Source organism: Nerophis ophidion, linkage group LG09, assembly GCF_033978795.1.
Source record: "Nerophis ophidion isolate RoL-2023_Sa linkage group LG09, RoL_Noph_v1.0, whole genome shotgun sequence".
Taxonomy (NCBI): Eukaryota; Metazoa; Chordata; class Actinopteri; order Syngnathiformes; family Syngnathidae; genus Nerophis; species Nerophis ophidion.
The window spans coordinates 53,008,107-53,028,211 of record NC_084619.1 but is presented as its reverse complement, the minus strand read 5'-3'; the positions used below and the strand labels follow the sequence as shown (position 1 = coordinate 53,028,211).

The window sequence follows — 20,105 nt, the reverse complement described above, 5'->3', positions numbered from 1 at the left end:
CAGCTCAGGCTGTTACACTTACCTCTCCATTGCGGGAAGTGGGTTCGCGCCCCGCTCGGAGCGGTAGCAATATGGGAAGATCGATACCGAACGCATTACCGCTTCACGCGGATACTCACTAGTGTTGCATAGCCGACATCGGTGGGTAGCAGTAATGTCAGCCGGGGGACCAAAAATGGATAAAATATCAGCCGGAGGACAGGGTCATTTGTGATCAGCAATAAGGAGCAATGGCGCTCACATACTTTTTGACAAAAATTGTCTGATATTGATTGGTGGCGGAACGATCGGCACATCCCGAATTGTTATACCTTGAAGCTATTTTCCCTTCAAAAGAAATAAAACCCGTATCTTTACCCACTATTTCAGTTATGAGGTCAAATCAATGAAACATTCTGAACACACTGATTTGGGTGTAATACTAATCTCGCTTTGTAATATTCATAATTGTCCCGTTTAAACGTAAAAACAATAAATTGGTAGGACAAAAGTGACCATACAAATGCTGATGTTGGTGTCACAACACTCAAAAGGGTTCAAACTTTTGTTTGGCTTCCGAGGCCTATTGTGATTCTCAAACTGTGGTAGGTTTACCACTAGTAGTAGGCGAACTCCCTGTAGTCGTACGCCAAATAATCACTTAATGAAATATTCAAATACAGTGTTACTGTTCAAATGGTGTGTAGTGATACAGTGGCCAAAAATATGAAATATACTCGTTAAATAAAACCTCTGCCTTGTTTTAATGAATACCTAGGCCTACTACGCTACTGCATTTAAATGTTGATCAATATATATTATAATATAATATAATATATTATACAATATAATAGCAGAACCTCCATAATATTCCTTTTTATTCCCTCCAAAAATGGATTAACTCGCTGGAATATAAAGAGAATATAACATACATCTATAAACGTGGACGCACATGCAAAAGTGCAATATATTTATCTCTAATCAGTAATCTATTTATTTATATCTTTCCCCCATAAAGAAATGTTTAACTCAATAAAGTGTTTTTTTTTTTTTTTTACACTTCAACTTTTAATTTTTTAGCATTGTAACCACATTTGCAAATAACTTTTTTCTACATAGACATTTCTTTCAATAAAGAAATAAAGTGCAAAAATGTCAAAGCATCATAACAAACAGTTATGTCAACACTGTTTTGTTTTTTTTAACAACACTCAAAAACCAAGAGTTCTTGAAGGGGAACATTATCACAATTTCAAAAGGGTTAAAAACAATAAAAATCAGTTCCCAGTGGCTTGTTTTATTTTTCAAATTTTTTTGCAAAATTTTACACCTCCCGTAATATCCCTAAAAAAAGCTTTAAAGTTCTTAATTTTCGCTATTTGCGATGCGACTGTCCATTTCCCCGTGACGTCATAAAGGGCTGCTAATACAAACAAGATGGCGGTTACCACAGCAAGATATGGCGACATTAGCTCGGATTCAGATTCAGCGGTTTATGCGATTCAACAGATTACGCATGTATTGAAAAATGATGGTCGGAGTATGGAGGCAGATAGCGAAAACGAAATTGAAGAAGAAACTGAAGCTATCGAGCGAATAGCTATTGACGCTATTCGGCCATAGCATGGGTGCACCTAATGAAGTGGCCCATAGCATGGCTGCCTTATTAGCATCGCCGGTAAAATGTGCGGACCAAACGATCAGGACTTTCGCATCTTGTGACACTGGAACAACTTAAATATGTCGATTGGTAAGTGTTTGTTTCGCATTAAATGTGGGTATCTAGTTTCAAATGTACATACAGCTAGCGTAAATAGCATGTTAGCATCGATTAGCGTAGCATGTTAGCATCGATTAGCTGGCAGTCATGCTGCGACCAAATATGTCTGATTAGCACATAAGTCAACAACATCAGCAAAACTCACCTTTGTTATTTAGTTGACTTAATCGTTGCAAATCCATCTGCAGGTTATCCATACATCTCTGTGCCTTGTCTGCCTTAGCATCGCTGGTAAAATGTGGAGACACTCTGGCACATTCAATGGTGATCTGGCGGCAGACACTTTCGCATCTTCGGGCCAGTGGTGCAACTTGAATCCCTCCCTGTTAGTGTTGTTCCACCCTCCGACAACACACCGACGAGGCATGATGTCTCCAAAGTTAAAAAAAATAGTCGAAAAACCGGAAAATAACAGTGCTGAGTCCCGGTGCTTGTAATGTGTTGAAAATGAAAATGGCGGGTGTATTACCTCGGTGACGTCACGTTCTGACGTCGTCGCTACGAGACCGATAAACAGAAAGGCGTTTAATTCGGCAAAATTCACCCATTTAGAGTTCGGAAATCGGTTAAAAAAATACATGGTCTTTTTTCTGCAACATCAAGGTATATATTGACGCTTGCATAGGTTTGGTGATAATGTTCCCCTTTAACAACTCTCAATCAGCCTGCACCTTATTGCTCTTTTATCCTGCACCACAACGAGCTAATGCAACAATATTTCGTTCTTATCTGTACTGTAAAGTTCTAATTTGAATGACAATAAAAGGAAGTCTAAGTTTCTAAGTCTAAGTCTAATATGATGGTACTTATAGAGAGCCAAGTTTTTTCTAAGGTGGTAAACCTATTTTCTAGTATATTCAGACATCGTTCAATTGTTCGGGTTCATCCCAACCACAAGATTCAGCTTTTGTCATCCTGAAACCGTTAGGAGAGGTTTAACTCGGCTCGCCTGACTGAGTGCTTGTTAACGGGTAGCTTTGAAGAATGAGTGAGGTGATGAACAGGGACATGAAGAAGGAGATAAAGAACGTAAGTGAGGGCTGGACGGTGGATGTTATGATAAGAGTCTTAATGGAGAGAGGACAGGACATCCGTATCAACCGGACCGCTGCTGATCGGACACTTTCATCACCACCTACGGGCGTTGTCATCTGCCACAAGGCTGGCCATGGGGGAGTATCCTTAAAGAGCGCAAGATTAATGACGGCAAGCATATCATCGCCTATCACGTGACGCCAGCATAGCGTCTCCATTTGTTCTAATTCTTGTTAGAAGTCTTTATCTGGAGCTCTGGGACGCACAGCGGCAAGCCGCACTCTCGCGGATAAAAAACTACAACAATTACCCAAAACAACTTCTCGCCTTGGCTTTTTCGCCCTTGGCTGAGGTAATAAAAGTGTCAGAGAGTAAATATGGTTCCACCTCCCACCTGCAATCCCTGCTGCAGTTGTCCTCCGTGATTCCGTCCTCGTCCTCGCCCCAAATGTCCACGGCGGAGAAGATCAAAGCCACCAGCACGGCAAAACAACACAGCAGGGCAAAGATCACGATGCACTTCTGCTGCGACTGCAACAGACGGGGGGAAAATAAACAAGAAAACATAGATTTTTATCCACGGCACGGTCAAAAAAAGAAGGCTTTAACCTTGGATTTCGATTGGCTGCTGTGTGTGTCGTGTGATTTAACGCAGACCTCAACAATACACTGATGGAACACGAACACATGATGTACGTCTGACAGCACGTAAATAACACCAGGTGTAATCATGAAAGGACACTAGCGTTTTTAGCTGTAAATCCTTACATGCCAAGCCAAAAAAGGGCGGTAAATTTAGTTAGTTTGTTCGGACGATTCGGCGAAAAAAATACACAGCCTTTATTCATTACATTCTGTTAAGAGGTAACCAAGGATGGCCCGAAAATCAGATGACAAAATCTATTCTAAAATATTAGGAATTGTAATCACTGTTAAAAAAAATATTGTTGTATGATAGTGACATTACTAACACTGATACTTTCACTAGTAATAAATATCGTTATGTACAAAACCCAAAACAGGTGAAGTTGGCACGTTGTGTAAATCGTAAATGAAAAAAGAACACAATGATTTGAGAATCCTTTTCAGCCTATATTCAATTGAGTAGACTGCAAAGACAAGATGCCTAATGTTCGAACTGGTAAACTTTATTTTTTTTAAATATTAGGAATTTGATGCCTGCAAGACATTTAAAAAAATTTGGCACAAGTGGGAAAAAAAGACTGAAAAAGTTGAGGAATGCTCATCAAACACTTATTGGGAACAGGTGGGTGCCATGATTGGGTATAAAAGCAGCTTCCATGAAATGCTCAGTCATTCACAAACAAGGATGGGGCAAGGGTCACCACTTGGTGAACAAATGCATGAGCAAATTGTCGAACAGTTGAAGTACAACATTTCTCAACGAGCTATTGAAAGGAATTTAGGGATTTCACCATCTACGGTCCGTAATATCAAAAGGTTCAGAGAATCTGGAGAAATCACTGCACGTAATTACTGCACATTGAATGCCTGTGACCTTTGTTCCTTCAGGCAGTACTGCATCAAAAACAGACATCAGTGTGAAAAGGATATCACCACGTGGGCTCAGGGACACTTCAGAAAACCACTGTCAATAACTATAGTTTGTCGCTACATCTGTAAGTGCAAGTTAAAACTCTATTATGCATAGCCAAAGCCATTTATCAAAAACGCCCAGAAACGCCGCCATCTTCGCTGGGCCCGAGCTCATCTAAGATGGACTGATGCAAAGTGGAAGAGTGTTCTGTGGTCTGACAAGTCCACATTTCAAGTTGTTTTTGGAAAGTGTGGACGTCGTGTCCCCGGGACCAAAGAGGAAAAGAACCATCAGGACTGTTATAGGCGCAAATGTCAAAACCCAGCATCTGTGATGGTATGGAGGTGTATTAGTGCCCAAGGCATGGGTAACTTACACATCTCTCCAGGCACCATTGTGAAGTGAAGTGAATTATATTTATATAGCGCTTTTCTCTAGTGACTCAAAGCGCTTTACATAGTGAAACCCAATATCTAAGTTACATTTAAACCAGTGTGGGTGGCACTGGGGGCACGTGGGCAAAGTGTCTTGCCCAAGGACACAACGGCAATGACTAGGATGGCGGAAGCGGGAATTGAACCTGCAACTCTCAAGTTGCTGGCACGGCCGCTCTACCAACTGAGCTATACCGCCCCATTAATGCTGAAAGGTACATACAAGTTTTGGAGCAACATATGTTGCCATCCAAGCAACGTATTTTTCATTAACACCCCTGCTTATTTCAGCAAGACAATGCCAAGGCCCCTTCTGCACGTGTTACAACAGCGTGGCTTCATAGGTACTAAACTTACCTGCCTGTGGTCCAGACCTGTCTCCCATTGAAAATGAATGAAGCGTAAAACACGACAACGGAGACCCCGGACTGTTGAACAACTTAAGCTGTACATCAAGCAAAAATAGGAAAGAATGCCACCGGAAAAGCTTCAAAAATTGGTCTCCTCAGTTCCCAAACGTTTACTGAGTGTTGTTAAAAGGAAAAGGCCATGTAACACAGTGGTAAAAGTGCCCCTGTGCCAACTTTTTTGCAATGTGTTGCTGTCATTAAATTCTAAGTTAATGATTATTTGAAAAAAAAAAATAGTTTCTCAGTTCGAACATTAAATGTCTTGTCTTTGCAGTCTATTCATTTGAATGTAAGTTGAAAAAGGATTTGCAAATCATTGTATTCTGTTTTTTTTACGATTTCAACAGCGTGACAACTTCACTGGTTTCGGGTTTTGTATGTTTGATGCAGGGCTGGTTCTAGGCAGGCATATATGAGGGGGCATTCAAAAATGTGAAGGGGGCCTCATGTGTACACGTTGCTCCTTCATGCTCCAGAACTTTTTTCCGTGCTAATTCGGTAGTAACATTGCCTTCTTTGTTGAATTTGGCTGTTAGCTACAGTATTGTCCTGATTTACTAAGATCCGAATACCACATGCTAAACAGCGTGAGCAATCCATAAAATAGTGTGTACTATTCGTGGGTATGTGTAATGTGTACAATTGTAAAGTGGTGCAGACCGCCTTATTTGTCTAATTTATCGAAAAAATATTTAGTAATAAATATGGGGATATGTTGGAAAAAGGTAACATCTTGATCAGATTGACCCGGCCAGCGAGAGATAATGGTAAAACAGACCAGCGGGCAAAGTCCTTCTCCATTTTTTCAATTAGTGGTAAAAAATTTCCCCGGAGCATGTCAGACATAGCCGGACTAATAAAGATTCCCAAGTAATGGATCCAGTCATGTGCCCATTTGAATGTAGCCAAAGATCGTGGTAACTGTTTAGCTAAGGAATTGATCACTTTTTTGGTAATTAAGTTTGTAGCCAGAGTGTGTGCCAAACCGCTCCAAAATGTCAAAGATTACTGGGAGTGAGCTAGCAGGATCTGAGATGTATAGGAGCAAGTCCTCCGCATAAAGCGACACTTTGTGCAACGTGTCCGACCGGGTGATACCTTTAAAGCCCCCCTCCGCACGCAGCCAAAGGGCAATGGGTTCTATCGCAATAGCAAACAGTAATGGGGACAGCGGGCAACCTTGTCTAGTACCTCTTTTAAGAAAAATTGGGGAGGACAGTGTATTATTTGTACGTACTGAAGCTACTGGGGACGAGTATAAAAGTTTAACCCAGAGAATGAAATCTTTATTAAAACCAAACCGACCCATCACCTCAAATAGATATTCCGATTCAACCCTATCAAAGGCTTTCTCCGCATAGAGGGACACCACCACTTCCGGGGTCGAGGGGTTTGACTAGGGGATAATGTTTAGGAGGCGCCGAGTGTTGTGTGAGGATTGCCGGCCTAACATAAAACCTGTTTGATCCAACGAGATGATGGAAGGTATCACCCTTTGGAGCCGGAGAGCAAGAACCTTGGACAGAATTTTTAGATCTACATTTAAGAGCGAATTTGGTCCATAGCTGCTGCAAAACTGGGGGTCTTTCTCTTTTTTTAGTATGAGAGAAATGGTGGCCCTTGATAAGGATTCTGGGTGGCGATGGTACAGGTATGCTTCATTATACATGTCTCTTAGAGCCGGAGCAAGAACACTGGAGAAAGTTCTTAATATTCTGCACTGAAACCATCCGGGCCGGGCAGACCGCCTTAATTAAATGAGGATTTTGCATGTACTATACGGGGTACCACTTTTTAAGGGTATTTTAGAAGCAGCCGTGCAGTGCATCTTGACACCACTTTTTTTTTTCTATTGCTGAAGGCTCATTGGAGAGAGGCTGCACTTACTTGGTTCAATATGCAAAAATGCATACTTCAAGAAGATGTTTTTCATATTAGAAAAATATTTTATGGTGTTTAATAGGATCACACTCCTTAGCCTTCCCGGTAAGGTCTATTCAGGTGTACTGGATAGGAGGCTACGCAGGTTAGTCGAACCTCGGATTCAAGAGGAACAGTGTGGTTTTTGTCCTGGTTGTGGAACCGTGGATCAGCTCTATACTCTCGGCAGGGTTCTTGAGGGTGCATGGGAGTTTGCCCAACCAGTCTACATGTGCTTTGTGGACTTGGAGAAGGCATTCGACAGTGTCCCTCGGGAAGTCCTGTGGGGAGTGCTCAGAGAGTATGGGGTATCAGACTGTCTGATTGTGGCGGTCCGCTCCCTGTATGATCAGTGTCGTTGCTTGGTCCGCATCGCCGACAGCAAGTCGGACCCGTTTCCAGTGAGGGTTGAACTCCGCCAAGGCTGCCCTTTGTCACCGATTCTGTTCATAACTTTCCAGTTAGAGTCCATGGTTCTCGCGCGGAAAAGGGTGGAGTGCCATCTCCGGGTTGGGGAGGAGATATTGCCCCAAGTGGAGGAGTTCAAGTACCTCAGAGTCTTGACGTCTTCACTAATGCGGACACTGTATCGATCCGTTGTGGTAAAGAAGGAGCTTAGCCGGAAGGCAAAACTCTCAATTCACCAGTTGATCTACGTTCCCCTCCTCACCTATGGTCATGAGCTTTGGGTCATGACCGAAAGGACAAGATCATGGGTACAAGCGGCCGAAATGAGTTTCCTCCGCCGGGTGGCGGTTCTCTCCCTTAGAGATAAGGTGAGAATCTCTGTCATCCGGGAGGATCTCAAAGTAAGGCCACTGCTCCTCCACATCGAGAGGAGCCAGATAAGGTGGTTCGGGTATCTGGTCAGGATGCCACCCGAATGCCTCCCGAGGGAGGTGTTTCAGGCACGTCCGACCGATAGGAGGCCACGGGGAAGACCCAGGACACGTTGTGAAGACTATGTCTCCCGGCTGGCCTGGGAACGCCTCGGGATTCCCCGGGAGGAGCTGGACAAAGTGGCTGGGGAGAGGGAAGTCTGGACTTCCTTGCTTAGGCTGCTGCCCCCGCGACCAGACCTCGGATAAGCGGAAGAAGATGAATGGGTGGATGGATTTTATGTGGAAAAAAAGAAACAGGAAAAAGGACACCAACCTTCCCTTTAAGGTGCGTGCTTGTCCAATTGTGCACTGCTCACGCATCCTCTGTGCACAGCAAATCCATGCCACGCAAAAAAATCACATTAAAAAATAAGTACATAACTTTTTTAAATGTAACTTACGACACGCGGCCACGACAGAGAAAACAGTTTTCGTCATCACTGCTCAATTATTGTCAAGACACTTTAAGGAGGAAAAGAATTCCATCGATCACTTAATTGAGCAAAACTCTTTGTTGTCGGCTGTAAACACATGATCAAAAACATTGGTAAAAAAAATGTATATCTAGCAAAACTTATTATTTTCTGCTGCACAAACCAGGCCAAAACCAACTTTGTCATCTGTCATATCCATAGGCGCCGATCCAATGGGTGCTTCGGGGCCCGAGCACCCAGGGACAATGCTAAGCACCCACGTGGGATTAAAGGCAACTTTCAATCTTTAAAACAATTTTTGAAAAATCATTGTTGTTGTAGTTAGTTTTGTGGAAAGTTTGGTCCATTTTACAAAATAACAAAGCCACAAATCATATGGGATATTAACGTCGCTGAATATCTATTTTTTTCAAACACACACACACCCAGCACCCACTGGCAGAAATGTAGATCAGCACCTATGGTTATATCAACAGCAGCCGCTTGCTCTTTCTCACTTGTGCCAACAAATGCACAGCCAGTGGTGCGTTCACAGCCACACAAAAAGTCGGACAACTCCATCACCGCATATAATGTGTAATTCCAGGTCGTTACACTATGATTTACCAATCAAATGTGTGGTTATTCTCCTGTCATTCAGTAAAAATCTTAATTCATAAATATTAATCATGAAATGATGTTAGTATAATAGATAAATACTAATAAATATATATTTTACAAACAGGAAGTTACAGGAATGTACACATGATCCCATGCTTACATCTCATTGTGCAACATAAGATTGTTTTTAGGCAGGGGTCTCAAACTCAATTTACCTGGGGGCCACTGGACGCAGAGTCGAGGTGAGGCTGAGCCGCTAGAAAATATTTCTTAAAAACAATGTTGCACACTCCTCAGCATGTCTAGTTGTAAAATGATGTTTCAAATTGTATTCCTTGTGCACTGCAACTTTCTCTGTGCAAATAAGACACGTCGGGGTGCCCCTGTGCTCAACAAAGAAATATTGCATCTCCCACTTTTCCTGGAATTGTCTTTGCACATCACTAACCCTTCTCTTCACTGCAGGCTTTGAAAAAGACATGTTTGGGGTTGTGTATTATATTTGTATTTAGCCGCCGCACGGGAAATAATGTTATTTTGGCAATGTGTGTCGTTCCGCTTTTCCTCCCTACAGCAACACGGCGTTTTGAATTGGTCCAGGTTATCGGGGACTGTTATTACTGACGGACATGTGTTCAGTGTGACTGCAGCCAGGTGTTAAGAAAACCCTCGTCTCCATGGCAATGTTTCTGTCGCTTTGACTCATTTGCCGCTTTTCCACTAATGCAGGGGTAGGCAACCTAGAATGTTGAAAGAGCCATTTTGGACCCAAATAACACAACACTGTCAAGTGCCCTTCATATAAAACTTGCTAGCCGCACTAACTTTAAACTTTCATATTAAAGTGGGGGCCGCAAAATAACGTCACGCAGGCCGAGACCCCTGTTTTGAAGGGAACTAAATGCGATATCTGAAAGGGGTACACATTATTTCCAAAGCAGAACCCCAACCCAGACATATACTAGTACACAGCTCATGAAAATCATCCATCCATCCATTTTCTACCGCTTATTCCCTTTGGGGTCGCAGGGGGCGATGGTGCCTATCTCAGCTACAATCGGACGGAAGGCGGGGTACACCCTGAAAAACAATATTTTTTATTATTGTCATTGTAAGTGGGCCAAAACACTCATATTAGGAAAATAATTTTATGGAAATGACTGCTGTCGTTCGATTATGATAATAAAACATTTAACTTGTCATTTAGTCAGGTTTAGGACAGGTGTGCTGCTGGTGTGGCCACAGTGTGCACGTCTGACGTCGCTCACATGTGCTCCACCGAATGCCCAGGGAGCTTTTGCGTTTGTCAGCCCTTATGTCCTCTAGCAGCTATAAAATGATGTTGCTGAATAGACGATGTGTAATATTTTTTTATTTCTGGCCATTCAAAAATGTTGAAACGTACACGTAGGACGGAGGATTCTCGTCTGTCCATCGTGTGTCCGTGCAGCACGAGCACTGACACTGTCAGTTTGCACTATTACGAAACACAAAATAAGGCTCACAAAACAGTGATTCTATTTGAACGTTTCTGCATTTTGCAGTCATTCTCATAGACCAGTGGTTTTCAACCTTTTTTCAGTGATGTACAACCTGTGAACATTTTTTAAATTCAAGTATACCCTAATCAGAGCAAAGCATTTTGGGTTGAAAAAAAGAGATAAAGAAGTAAAATACAGCACTATGTCATCAGTTTCTGATTTATTAAATTGTATAACAGTGCAAAATATTGCTCATTTGTAGTGGTCTTTCTTGAACTATTTGGAAAAAAAGATATAAAAATAACTAAAAACAGGTTGAAAAATAAACAAGTGCAAAATATTGCTAATTTGTAGTGGTCTTTCTTGAACTATTTGGAAAAAAAGATATAAAAATAACTAAAAACAGGTTGAAAAATAAACAAGTGATTCAAATATAAATAAAGATTTCTACACATAGAAATAATCATCAACTTAAAGTGCCCTATTTGGGGATTGTAATTGATTCATGAACTTAACTCTAAAAATGTATTCACAAAAAAATTAATCTTTAACATCAATATTTATGGTTGCATTCCTTTCACAGTTTATGAACTTACATTCATATTTTGTTGAAGTATTATTCAATAAATATATTTATAAAGGATTTTTAAATTGTTGGTATTTTTAGAATATTTAAAAAAAATCTCACGTACCCCTTGGCATACCTTCAAGTACCCCCAGGGGTACGCGTACCCCTATTTGAGAAATACTGTCATAGACAGATAAACTTAGCAGCACTGCCTACACTCCAGACATAGTAATATTTCACTCTCAAGTTGTGTGACCAACCAAGTTATTAATTCCACTTGTTGTTTTGAATTATATTAATGTCATTGTGTTCTCTGACCAGTGAGCATGGAGACACTTGCAGCCTGAGAAAATCCGCATTGAAAATTGACATATTAGTTTTTATCACCGTTTAAACAGGAATGGCAACTGACAGCTCTTTTTGACGAAACTGAACACCTGAAGCACTCATAGCCATCCATCCATCCATTTTTCTACCGCTTATTCCCTTCGGGGTTGCGGGATGCGCTGGAGCCTATCTCACCTACAATCGGGCGGAAGGCGGTTTACACCCTGGACAAGTCGCCACCTCATTGCAGGGCCAACACAGATAGACGGACCACATTCACACTCACATTCACACACTAGGGCCAATTTAGTGTTGCCAATCAACCTATCCCCAGGTGCATGTCTTTGGAAGTGGGAGGAAGCCGGAGTACCCGGAGGGAACTCATGCAGTCACAGGGAGAACATGCAAACTCCACACAGGAAGACCCCAGGCCTGGGGATCGAACCCAGGACCTTCTTATTGTGAGGCACAAGCACTAACCCCTGATGGGGGTTAAAACAAACAGATTTTTATCAAAGTTGAATATCTGCCCAGCGTTATCTTCAGGGAGCGTCTCATGGAAAGTCTCCAAGAAAGTTTCTGGAAATGTACTTATTGTTGCAACCCTAATAAATATTTGTGCAGTTACACATGCAATTATTGAATTGCATGTGTATTGCATTTAACAGAGCTGCCGTAACAGCCCACAAACTGCGAATTTGAGCTAACAAACACAGCTGGACTAATGCCGCTCCGCCTGGGTGCTAACGTCATGCGTCGCTTAGCAACAAGTATTGCCTTTTCACGGCTCTGGTCTCATAAAATATCTTTCAACTGCAAGTGCTAGATATTTGAAGTATTTTATAGAGTAACAGTAATTACTTTCTCTTGTAATTAATTACATTTATTAAAGGCCTACTGAAACCCACTACTACCGACCACGCAGCCTGATAGTTTATATATCAATGATGAAATATTAACATTGCAACACATGCCAATACGGCCTTTTTAGTTTACTAAATTGCAATTTTAAAGTTCGCACAACGTATCCTGTTGAAAACGTTGCAGTATGATGACGCGTGCACGTGACGTCACGGATTATAGCGGACATTTTTTTTCCAGCCCGATCCAAGCTATAAGTAGTCTGCTTTAATCGCATAATTACACAATATTGTGGACATCTGTGTTGCTGAATCTTTTGCAATTTGTTCAATTAATAATGGAGACGTCAAAGAAGAAAGATGTAGGTGAGAAGCAGTGTATTGTGGCTGCCTTTAGCAACACAAACACAGCCGGTGTTTCCTTGTTTACATTCCCGAAGGTGAAGCTTTACTATGGAACAGAGCGGTCAAGAGAACATGGTTCTTTACCACATATCAACCGGCAGGTTTCGGTGAGTAAAATGTGGTAATAAGTCGGCTCTTACCGTAGACATGAGCGGAGCTAGCATCGTTCCTCGTGCACCTTTTAAAGAGGCAGCTTCGGACTCTCTTGCCTCCTCCGCCCGGCCGCTTCCACCGTGGAGGAGGGGGAAAAAAGCTCAGAAAAACATGGCTTCCCTCAGAGACACTGGCGGTCACCACACCCGTGGCCACACCCCTCCGACTTTCAGGTACAACAGTATAATCTCACTAAAACACTAGTAACACAATAAGAAGATTAGGGATTTTCCAGAATTATCCTAGTAAATGTGTCTAATAACATCTGAACCGCTCCCACTGCCCTGTCTTTTTTTTTTCTAGTCCTTCACTTTCACTTTCCTCATCCACAAATCTTTCATCCTCGCTCAAAATAATGGGGAAATCGTCGCTTTCTCGGTCCGAATCGCTCTCGGTGCTGGTGGCTATGATTGTAAACAATGTGAGGATGTGCGGAGCTCTACAACCCGTGACATCACGCGCACATCGTCTGCTACTTCCGGTAAAGGCAAGGCTTTTTTCTTAGCGACCAAAATTTGTGAACTTTATCGTCAATGTTCTTTACTAAATCCCTTCAGCAAAAATATGGCAATATAGCGAAATTATCAAGTATGACACATAGAATGGAACTGCTATCCCCGTTTAAATAACAAAATATCATTTCAGTAGGCCTTTAAAGATTAATTTTGCAAGTAACGAGTAACTATAATGAATTACTTTTTAAAAGGAATTAGCTAAACACTGATCGTAATAAGTAAGAATTGTGATTTGTATGTGATTTTATATTTTCCAGCACTGTGTGTGTGAACATTTACAGTTGTATACATCGATAAACAATAATAGTTATATAATTGATGATGCTAAAATCAATATATTTATTTAATCAAGTGTATGTGTATGCTATAGCAATATGTGTGGTTTAGCATGAAAAAATGATACATTCCTTTAACGAGTTTCTACTAATTTTCTGCTAGAGCTAACTTCAGTCTCTCCCTATTTTTCTCCAGTTAGTCAGAAACTAATGCGTTGAAAGTAGTGGAGTGAGTTTGTGTTTCACTCCCAACTGCTTAATCATGCTGTAAAACAATATCACCAATGCAAAACTCATTACGCAAGGAGAACAAGGCAGCTCATTAGCTCATATTGTTCACACCGCACTCGCGCCATTAGCCTCTCTTTGCCGCTCTTTAGACACAACCACTTATTATTGTAGCGCACTGATTTGTGGCCCCTTGCGAGAGTTGAATTGATCTCAGATGGCGCTGGGGAACATATTTGCTTCCAGCCTCTAATGCTCACACACACAACGCTAGCCATCTGGACTGATGTCCGGTTTTATGTTCCCCTTGGCAGTAGCGCAAATGTCATCCCTGTAAGCTGCAGAATTTTGTTTCTCACTTGTGCAGAAAACTGAACGAAGGTTAAAGGCCACTGGTTTTGCAGAATTTTGTTTCTCACTTGTGCAGAAAACTGAATTAAGTTTAAAGGGGAACATTATCACCAGACCTATGTAAGCATCAATATATACCTTGATGGTGCAGAAAAAAGACCATATATTTTTTTAACCGATTTCCGAACTCTGAATGGGTGAATTTTGGCGAATTAAACGCCTTTCTGTTTATTGCTCTGGAGGCGATGACGTCAGAATGTGACGTCGCCGAGGTAATACAGCCGCCATTTTCATTTTCAACACATTGTAAACATTAGGTCTCAGCTCTGTTATTTTCCGTTTTTTTGACTATTTTTTGGAACCTTGGAGACATCATGCCTCGTCGGTGTGTTGCCGGAGGGTGTAACAACACTAACAGGGAGGGATTCAAGTTGCACCACTGGCCCAAAGATGCGAAAGTGTCTGCCGCCAGAACCCCATTTAATGTGCGGGAGTGTCTCCACATTTTACTGGCGATGACAGACATGGCACAGAGATGTATGGATAACCAGCAGATGCATTTGCAACCATAAAGTCAATAAAATCACAAAGGTGAGTTTTGTTGATGTTGACTTATGTGCTAATCAGACATATTTGGTCGCGGCGTGACTGCCAGCTAATTGATGCAACATGCTACGATAATTGACGCTAACATGCTATTGACCGGCGATGCTAAAGCAGACATGGCACAGAGATGTATGGATAACCTGCAGATTTTTTTGCAACGATAAAGTTAACAAAATCACAAAGTTGAGTTTTGTTGATGTTGACTGCCAGCTAATTGATGCAACATGCTACGATAATTGACGCTAACATGCTATTGACCGGCGATGCTAAAGCAGACATGGCACAGAGATGTATGGATAACCTGCAGATGCATTTGCAACTATATTACGTTTATATTACACTTACCAATCGACGGATTTAAGTTGCTCCATTATCACAAAATGCGAAAGTCCTGATCGTTTGGTCCGCACATTTTACCGGCGATGCTAACGCAGCTATTCGGCCATGCTATGGCTATGAATAGCGTCAATAGCTATTCGCTCAATACCTTCAGTTTCTTCTTCAATACTTTCATACTCCAACCATCTGTTTCAATACATGCGTAATCTGTTGAATCGCTTAAGCCGCTGAAATCCGAGTCTGAATCCGAGCTAATATTGCTATATCTTGCTGTGGTATTCGCCGTTGTTTGTTTACATTGGCAGCACTGTATGACGTCACAGGGAAATGGATAGTGGTTTCGAAGATAGCGAAAATAAGGCACTTTAAAGCTTTTTTAAGGGATATTCCGGCACCGGTAAAATTTTGAAAAAAAAATCAAAAAAATACAACAAGCTACTGGGAACTGATTTTTATTGTTTTTAACCCTTTTTAAATTGTGTTAAGGCTCCCCTTTAAAGGCCACTGGTTTTGCACGTGCAAACCTTACTGGAGTCGATGGCAGTGGAGTCCTATATTTAACCCAGTCAGTACACAGTGCAGTATAAGTGTTACCTGAAACTGGGGCAGGGCATGAGGATCAATAGACCTTACTGGCAGTCATGTTCTCAATAGGAATAGTTAGTTTTAATGCATCTCATTCATGCTTGCATTACATTGCTCTCGATTACGGGAAATAGAACTGATCTGCATAAAAGATGGACACACAGACGACGCCTCTGCTGACATCTGTTCTGAAATTTTTTTTTTTTCTGTATTGTTTCTGTCGGTCTGCTCCATATTAGCACACACCAAGGGATAGAAGTGTTGCCAAATGGAGGTCAGAAGCGCAGTACTGTAAAGTTGGAACTGTCTCCACAGACTTATTTGGATTCACCTGTTCAAGCTCTAGGGTCGGGAACCTTTTTGGCTGAGAGAGCCATACAAGCCAAATATTTTTAAAAGTATTTCCGTGAGAGTCATTTATATATATATTTTTTTAACACTGAATACAACTATATGCATGCATTTTTAAGAAAGTCCAACATTTTTAGACTATGATAAGTCTATTCCTTTTTAATAACATTGTTATTCTGAGGCTAACCAACAATAAATAAAATACTTCTTACCATTAATGCGACTTCTTGAGCAGGTGCGGTAGGAACCGGATGGATGGATGAAAATGCATGAGAATGTTTTATATTTTGAACGTTATGTTTGACACTGTGATTACCAGCGGAATTATTCATTACTTATCGTGTTACCATGAATTGATTTACGTGGACCCCGACTTAAACAAGTTGAAAAACGTATTCGGGTGTTACCATTTAGTGGTCAATTGTACGGAATATGTACTGAACCGTGCAATCTACTAATAAAAGTATCAATCAATCAAGTAAGGTCAGCTAAGATTTATCTTAGAGCCAGTTGCAGTTATTAAAAGAGCCATATCTGGCTCTAGAGCCATAGGTTCCCTACCCCTGCTCTAAGACATGAGTCACCAACGTGGTGCCCGTAAGGACCAGATTAGTAGCCCGCTGGCCTGTTCTGAAAATAGCAGCACTTACCAGTGAGCTGCCTCTATTTTTTTTAAATTGTATTTATTTACTAGCAAGCTGGTCTTGCTTTGCTCGACATTTTTAATTCTAAGAGAGACAAAACTCAAATAGAATTTAAACAAACAATTTAAATCAATGTTCAAGTATTTTTTTATTTATTGTAAAGAATAATAAATACATTTTTATTTAATTCTTAATTTTAGCTTCTGTTTTTTCACCAAAGAATATTTGTGAAATATTTCTTCAAACTCATCTCCTATCGCTAAAATTCGCTCCATTTTGTCCACTAAAGACGCCGAGATCATTATCCATGCGTTTGTTACGTCTCGTCTCGATTACTGTAACGTATTATTTTCGGGTCTCCACATGTCTAGCATTAAAAGATTACAGTTGGTACAAAATGCGGCTGCTAGACTTTTGACAAGAACAAGAAAGTTTGATCACATTACGCCTGTACTGGCTCACCTGCACTGGCTTCCTGTGCACTTAAGATGTGACTTTAAGGTTTTACTAATTACGTACAAAATACTACACGGTATAGCTCCAGTTTATCTTGCCGATTGTATTGTACCATATGTCCCGGCAAGAAATCTGCGTTCAAAAGACTCCGGCTTATTAGTGATTCCTAGAGCCCAAAAAAAGTCTGCGGGCTATAGAGCGTTTTCCGTTCGGGCTCCAGTACTCTGGAATGCCCTCCCGGTAACAGTTCAAGATGCTACCTCAGTAGAAGCATTTAAGTCTCACCTTAAAACTCATCTGTATACTCTAGCCTTTAAATAGACCTCCTTTTTAGACCAGTTGATCTGCCGCTTCTTTTCTTTTTTCTCCTATGTCCCCACCTCCCTTGTGGAGGGGGTCCGGTCCGATGACCATGGATGAAGTACTGGCTGTCCAGAGTCGAGACCCAGGATGGACCGCTCGTCGGGACCCAGGATGGACCGCTCGCCTGTATCGGTTGGGGACATCTCTACACTGCTGATCCGCCTCCGCTTGAGATGGTTTCCTGTGGACGGGACTCTCGCTGCTGTCTTGGATCCGCTTGAACTGAACTCTCGCGGCTGTGTTGGAGCCACTATGGATTGAACTTTTACAGTATCATGTTAGACCCGCTCGACATCCATTGCTTTCGGTCCCCTAGATGGGGGGGGTGGGTTGCCCACATCTGAGGTCCTCTCCAAGGTTTCTCATAGTCAGCATTGTCACTGGCGTCCCACTGGATGTGAATTCTCCCTGCCCACTGGGTGTGAGTTTTCCTCGCCCTTTTGTGGGTTCTTCCGAGGATGTTGTAGTCGTAATGATTTGTGCAGTCCTTTGAGACATGTGTGATTTGGGGCTATATAAATAAACATTGATTGATTGATTATGATTAAAATTCCCCAAAAATATTCTGGCAAATCTAGAAAATCTGTTTAATCAAATTTAAATCTTATTTCAAAGTCTTTTGAATTTCTTTTAAAATTTTTGTTCTGGAAATCTAGAAGAAATAATGATTTGTCTTTGTTAGAAATATAGCTGGGTCCAATTTGTTATATAGTCTAACAAAGTGCAGATTGTATTGTAACCTATTTAAAACATCAATAATATATATTCATTGTGAGAAATCATTAAGATGATCAGTGTTTCCAAAAAGATAAATATCATTAAATATTAATAATAATGTGAAGACTCTTCTTCGGCATTGTAATGCCGGTGTGGTTTTCCCGTGGATGCGTCGAAGCAGAACACAGCATAGGTAAGATAAAGGGTATTTAATAACAAAAGTCTATGAACAAAAATACTGGTGTAAAGAGAAAAAGTAAACAAAAGACGCTAGCGTGAAAGCTAGGATAAAACAAGGAAAACTAGAACTTGGTACGAGGACACAAAAGAGTAAACAAAACATTTAGCATGAAAGCTAGACAATAAAGTGGCTTGGCGTGAGAGCTAGCGAGAAAATACATACGAATGATGAGAGTCGTCACTGATGCGCGTGGGCAAATTAGGATCCGAGAATGAGTGAACAGAAAAGGTGAGCTTAAATAGGAGGGTGATAATTATTAGCAGGTGTGCGGGGCGAGACTAGCAGGTGGACTGATGTGTAACCATAGTGATGGATAAAAACAGGAAATAAACGGGTCAGACAGAGAATGAAAAAACAAACACGTGAAGATCTGAGCAGCAGATCGCAACAGTATTCCCCCCCAACAAAAGACAGATACCAGATGTCTTAAAAAACAAACAAAAACTTGAACCCCCTCCCCAAAACCAGAAAGTTCACAAACGAAGGGAGGGCGGAGGGAGTCCACGGTGGAGGGTCGCCAGATCGCATGTCCCCGAATCCACCGAGGACACATCATGTGGCGGCGGCGGGTGGAACGCTGCTGCCGAAAAAGTTTTGGCGGGCGACCTCGAAAAGGCCACATTAGTGGCCGCCTCGCAGGATGAGGTGCCCGGCGAGGCGGACGACCCGGGCACGGCCACATCCGTGGCCGACATGGAGGAGGGAGTATCTGGCGAGGAGGATGACCTCGCAGAGGCCACGCCCGTGGTCGACGTGGTGGACGACGCCTCAGCACCGAAATCCCAGCAGGCTTGGAAGCAGCAGACGAGGGTGCGGGGACTGCAGCCAAAGCAGGCCCGAGTGCAGCTGGCGAGGATGATGCGGGTGCTGCAGCCGAAGAAGGCGTCGGAGGCGGCCTGGGAGCCGCAGGAGTCGTCGGAGGCGGCCTGGGAGCCGCAGGAGTCGTCGGAGGCGGCCTGGGAGCCGCAGGAGTCGTCGGAGGCGGCCTGGGAGCCGCAGGAGTCGTCATCGACGTGAATGCAGGCGTAATCGTCGGTGGTGCTGGTGTAGGTTCCAGCCCCGTCGTCGGCGCTGGTGTGGGCTCCACCCCCGTCGTCGGCGGTGCTTGGCGGCGCGGAGCTGGCACCGGTGCTTGGCGGCACGGAGCTGGCACCGGTGCTTGGCGGCACGGAGCTGGCACCGGTACCTGTCGTGGTGCTGGTACCGGAGTGGGCTCCAGCCTTGGAGTTTGTGCTGGCGTGAGAACCAGTTTAGAGTCTGAAACTGGCGTAAGAACAAGGCTAGAAACATTTTCTGGTGTGAAAACCAGGCGAGAGTCTAATTCTGGCGTGAAAACCAGGTCAGAGTCTAATTCTGGCGTGAAAACCAGGTCAGAGTCTAATTCTGGCGTGAAAACCAGGTCAGAGTCTAATTCTGGCGTGAAAACCAGGTCAGAGTCTAATTCTGGCGTGAAAACCAGGTCAGAGTCTAATTCTGGCGTGAAAACCAGGTCAGAGTCTAATTCTGGCGTGAAAACCAGGTCAGAGTCTAATTCTGGCGTGAAAACCAGGTCAGAGTCTAATTCTGGCGTGAAAACCAGGTCAGAGTCTAATTCTGGCGTGAAAACCAG

General features: G+C 42.4%; 1 protein-coding gene across 2 annotated transcripts in view; it reads right to left on the bottom strand.

Annotated features, from left to right (window-relative positions):
- Positions 1-20,105, bottom strand: part of LOC133559452 (inactive phospholipase D5-like) — a 136,988-nt gene that overhangs the window by 41,506 nt on the left and 75,377 nt on the right. For both annotated transcript variants that reach the window (XM_061911215.1, XM_061911216.1), the window contains exon 2: positions 3,189-3,325. In XM_061911215.1, coding sequence (XP_061767199.1) covers positions 3,189-3,325 — 137 coding nt within the window. The remainder of the gene's footprint in view (positions 1-3,188; positions 3,326-20,105) is intronic.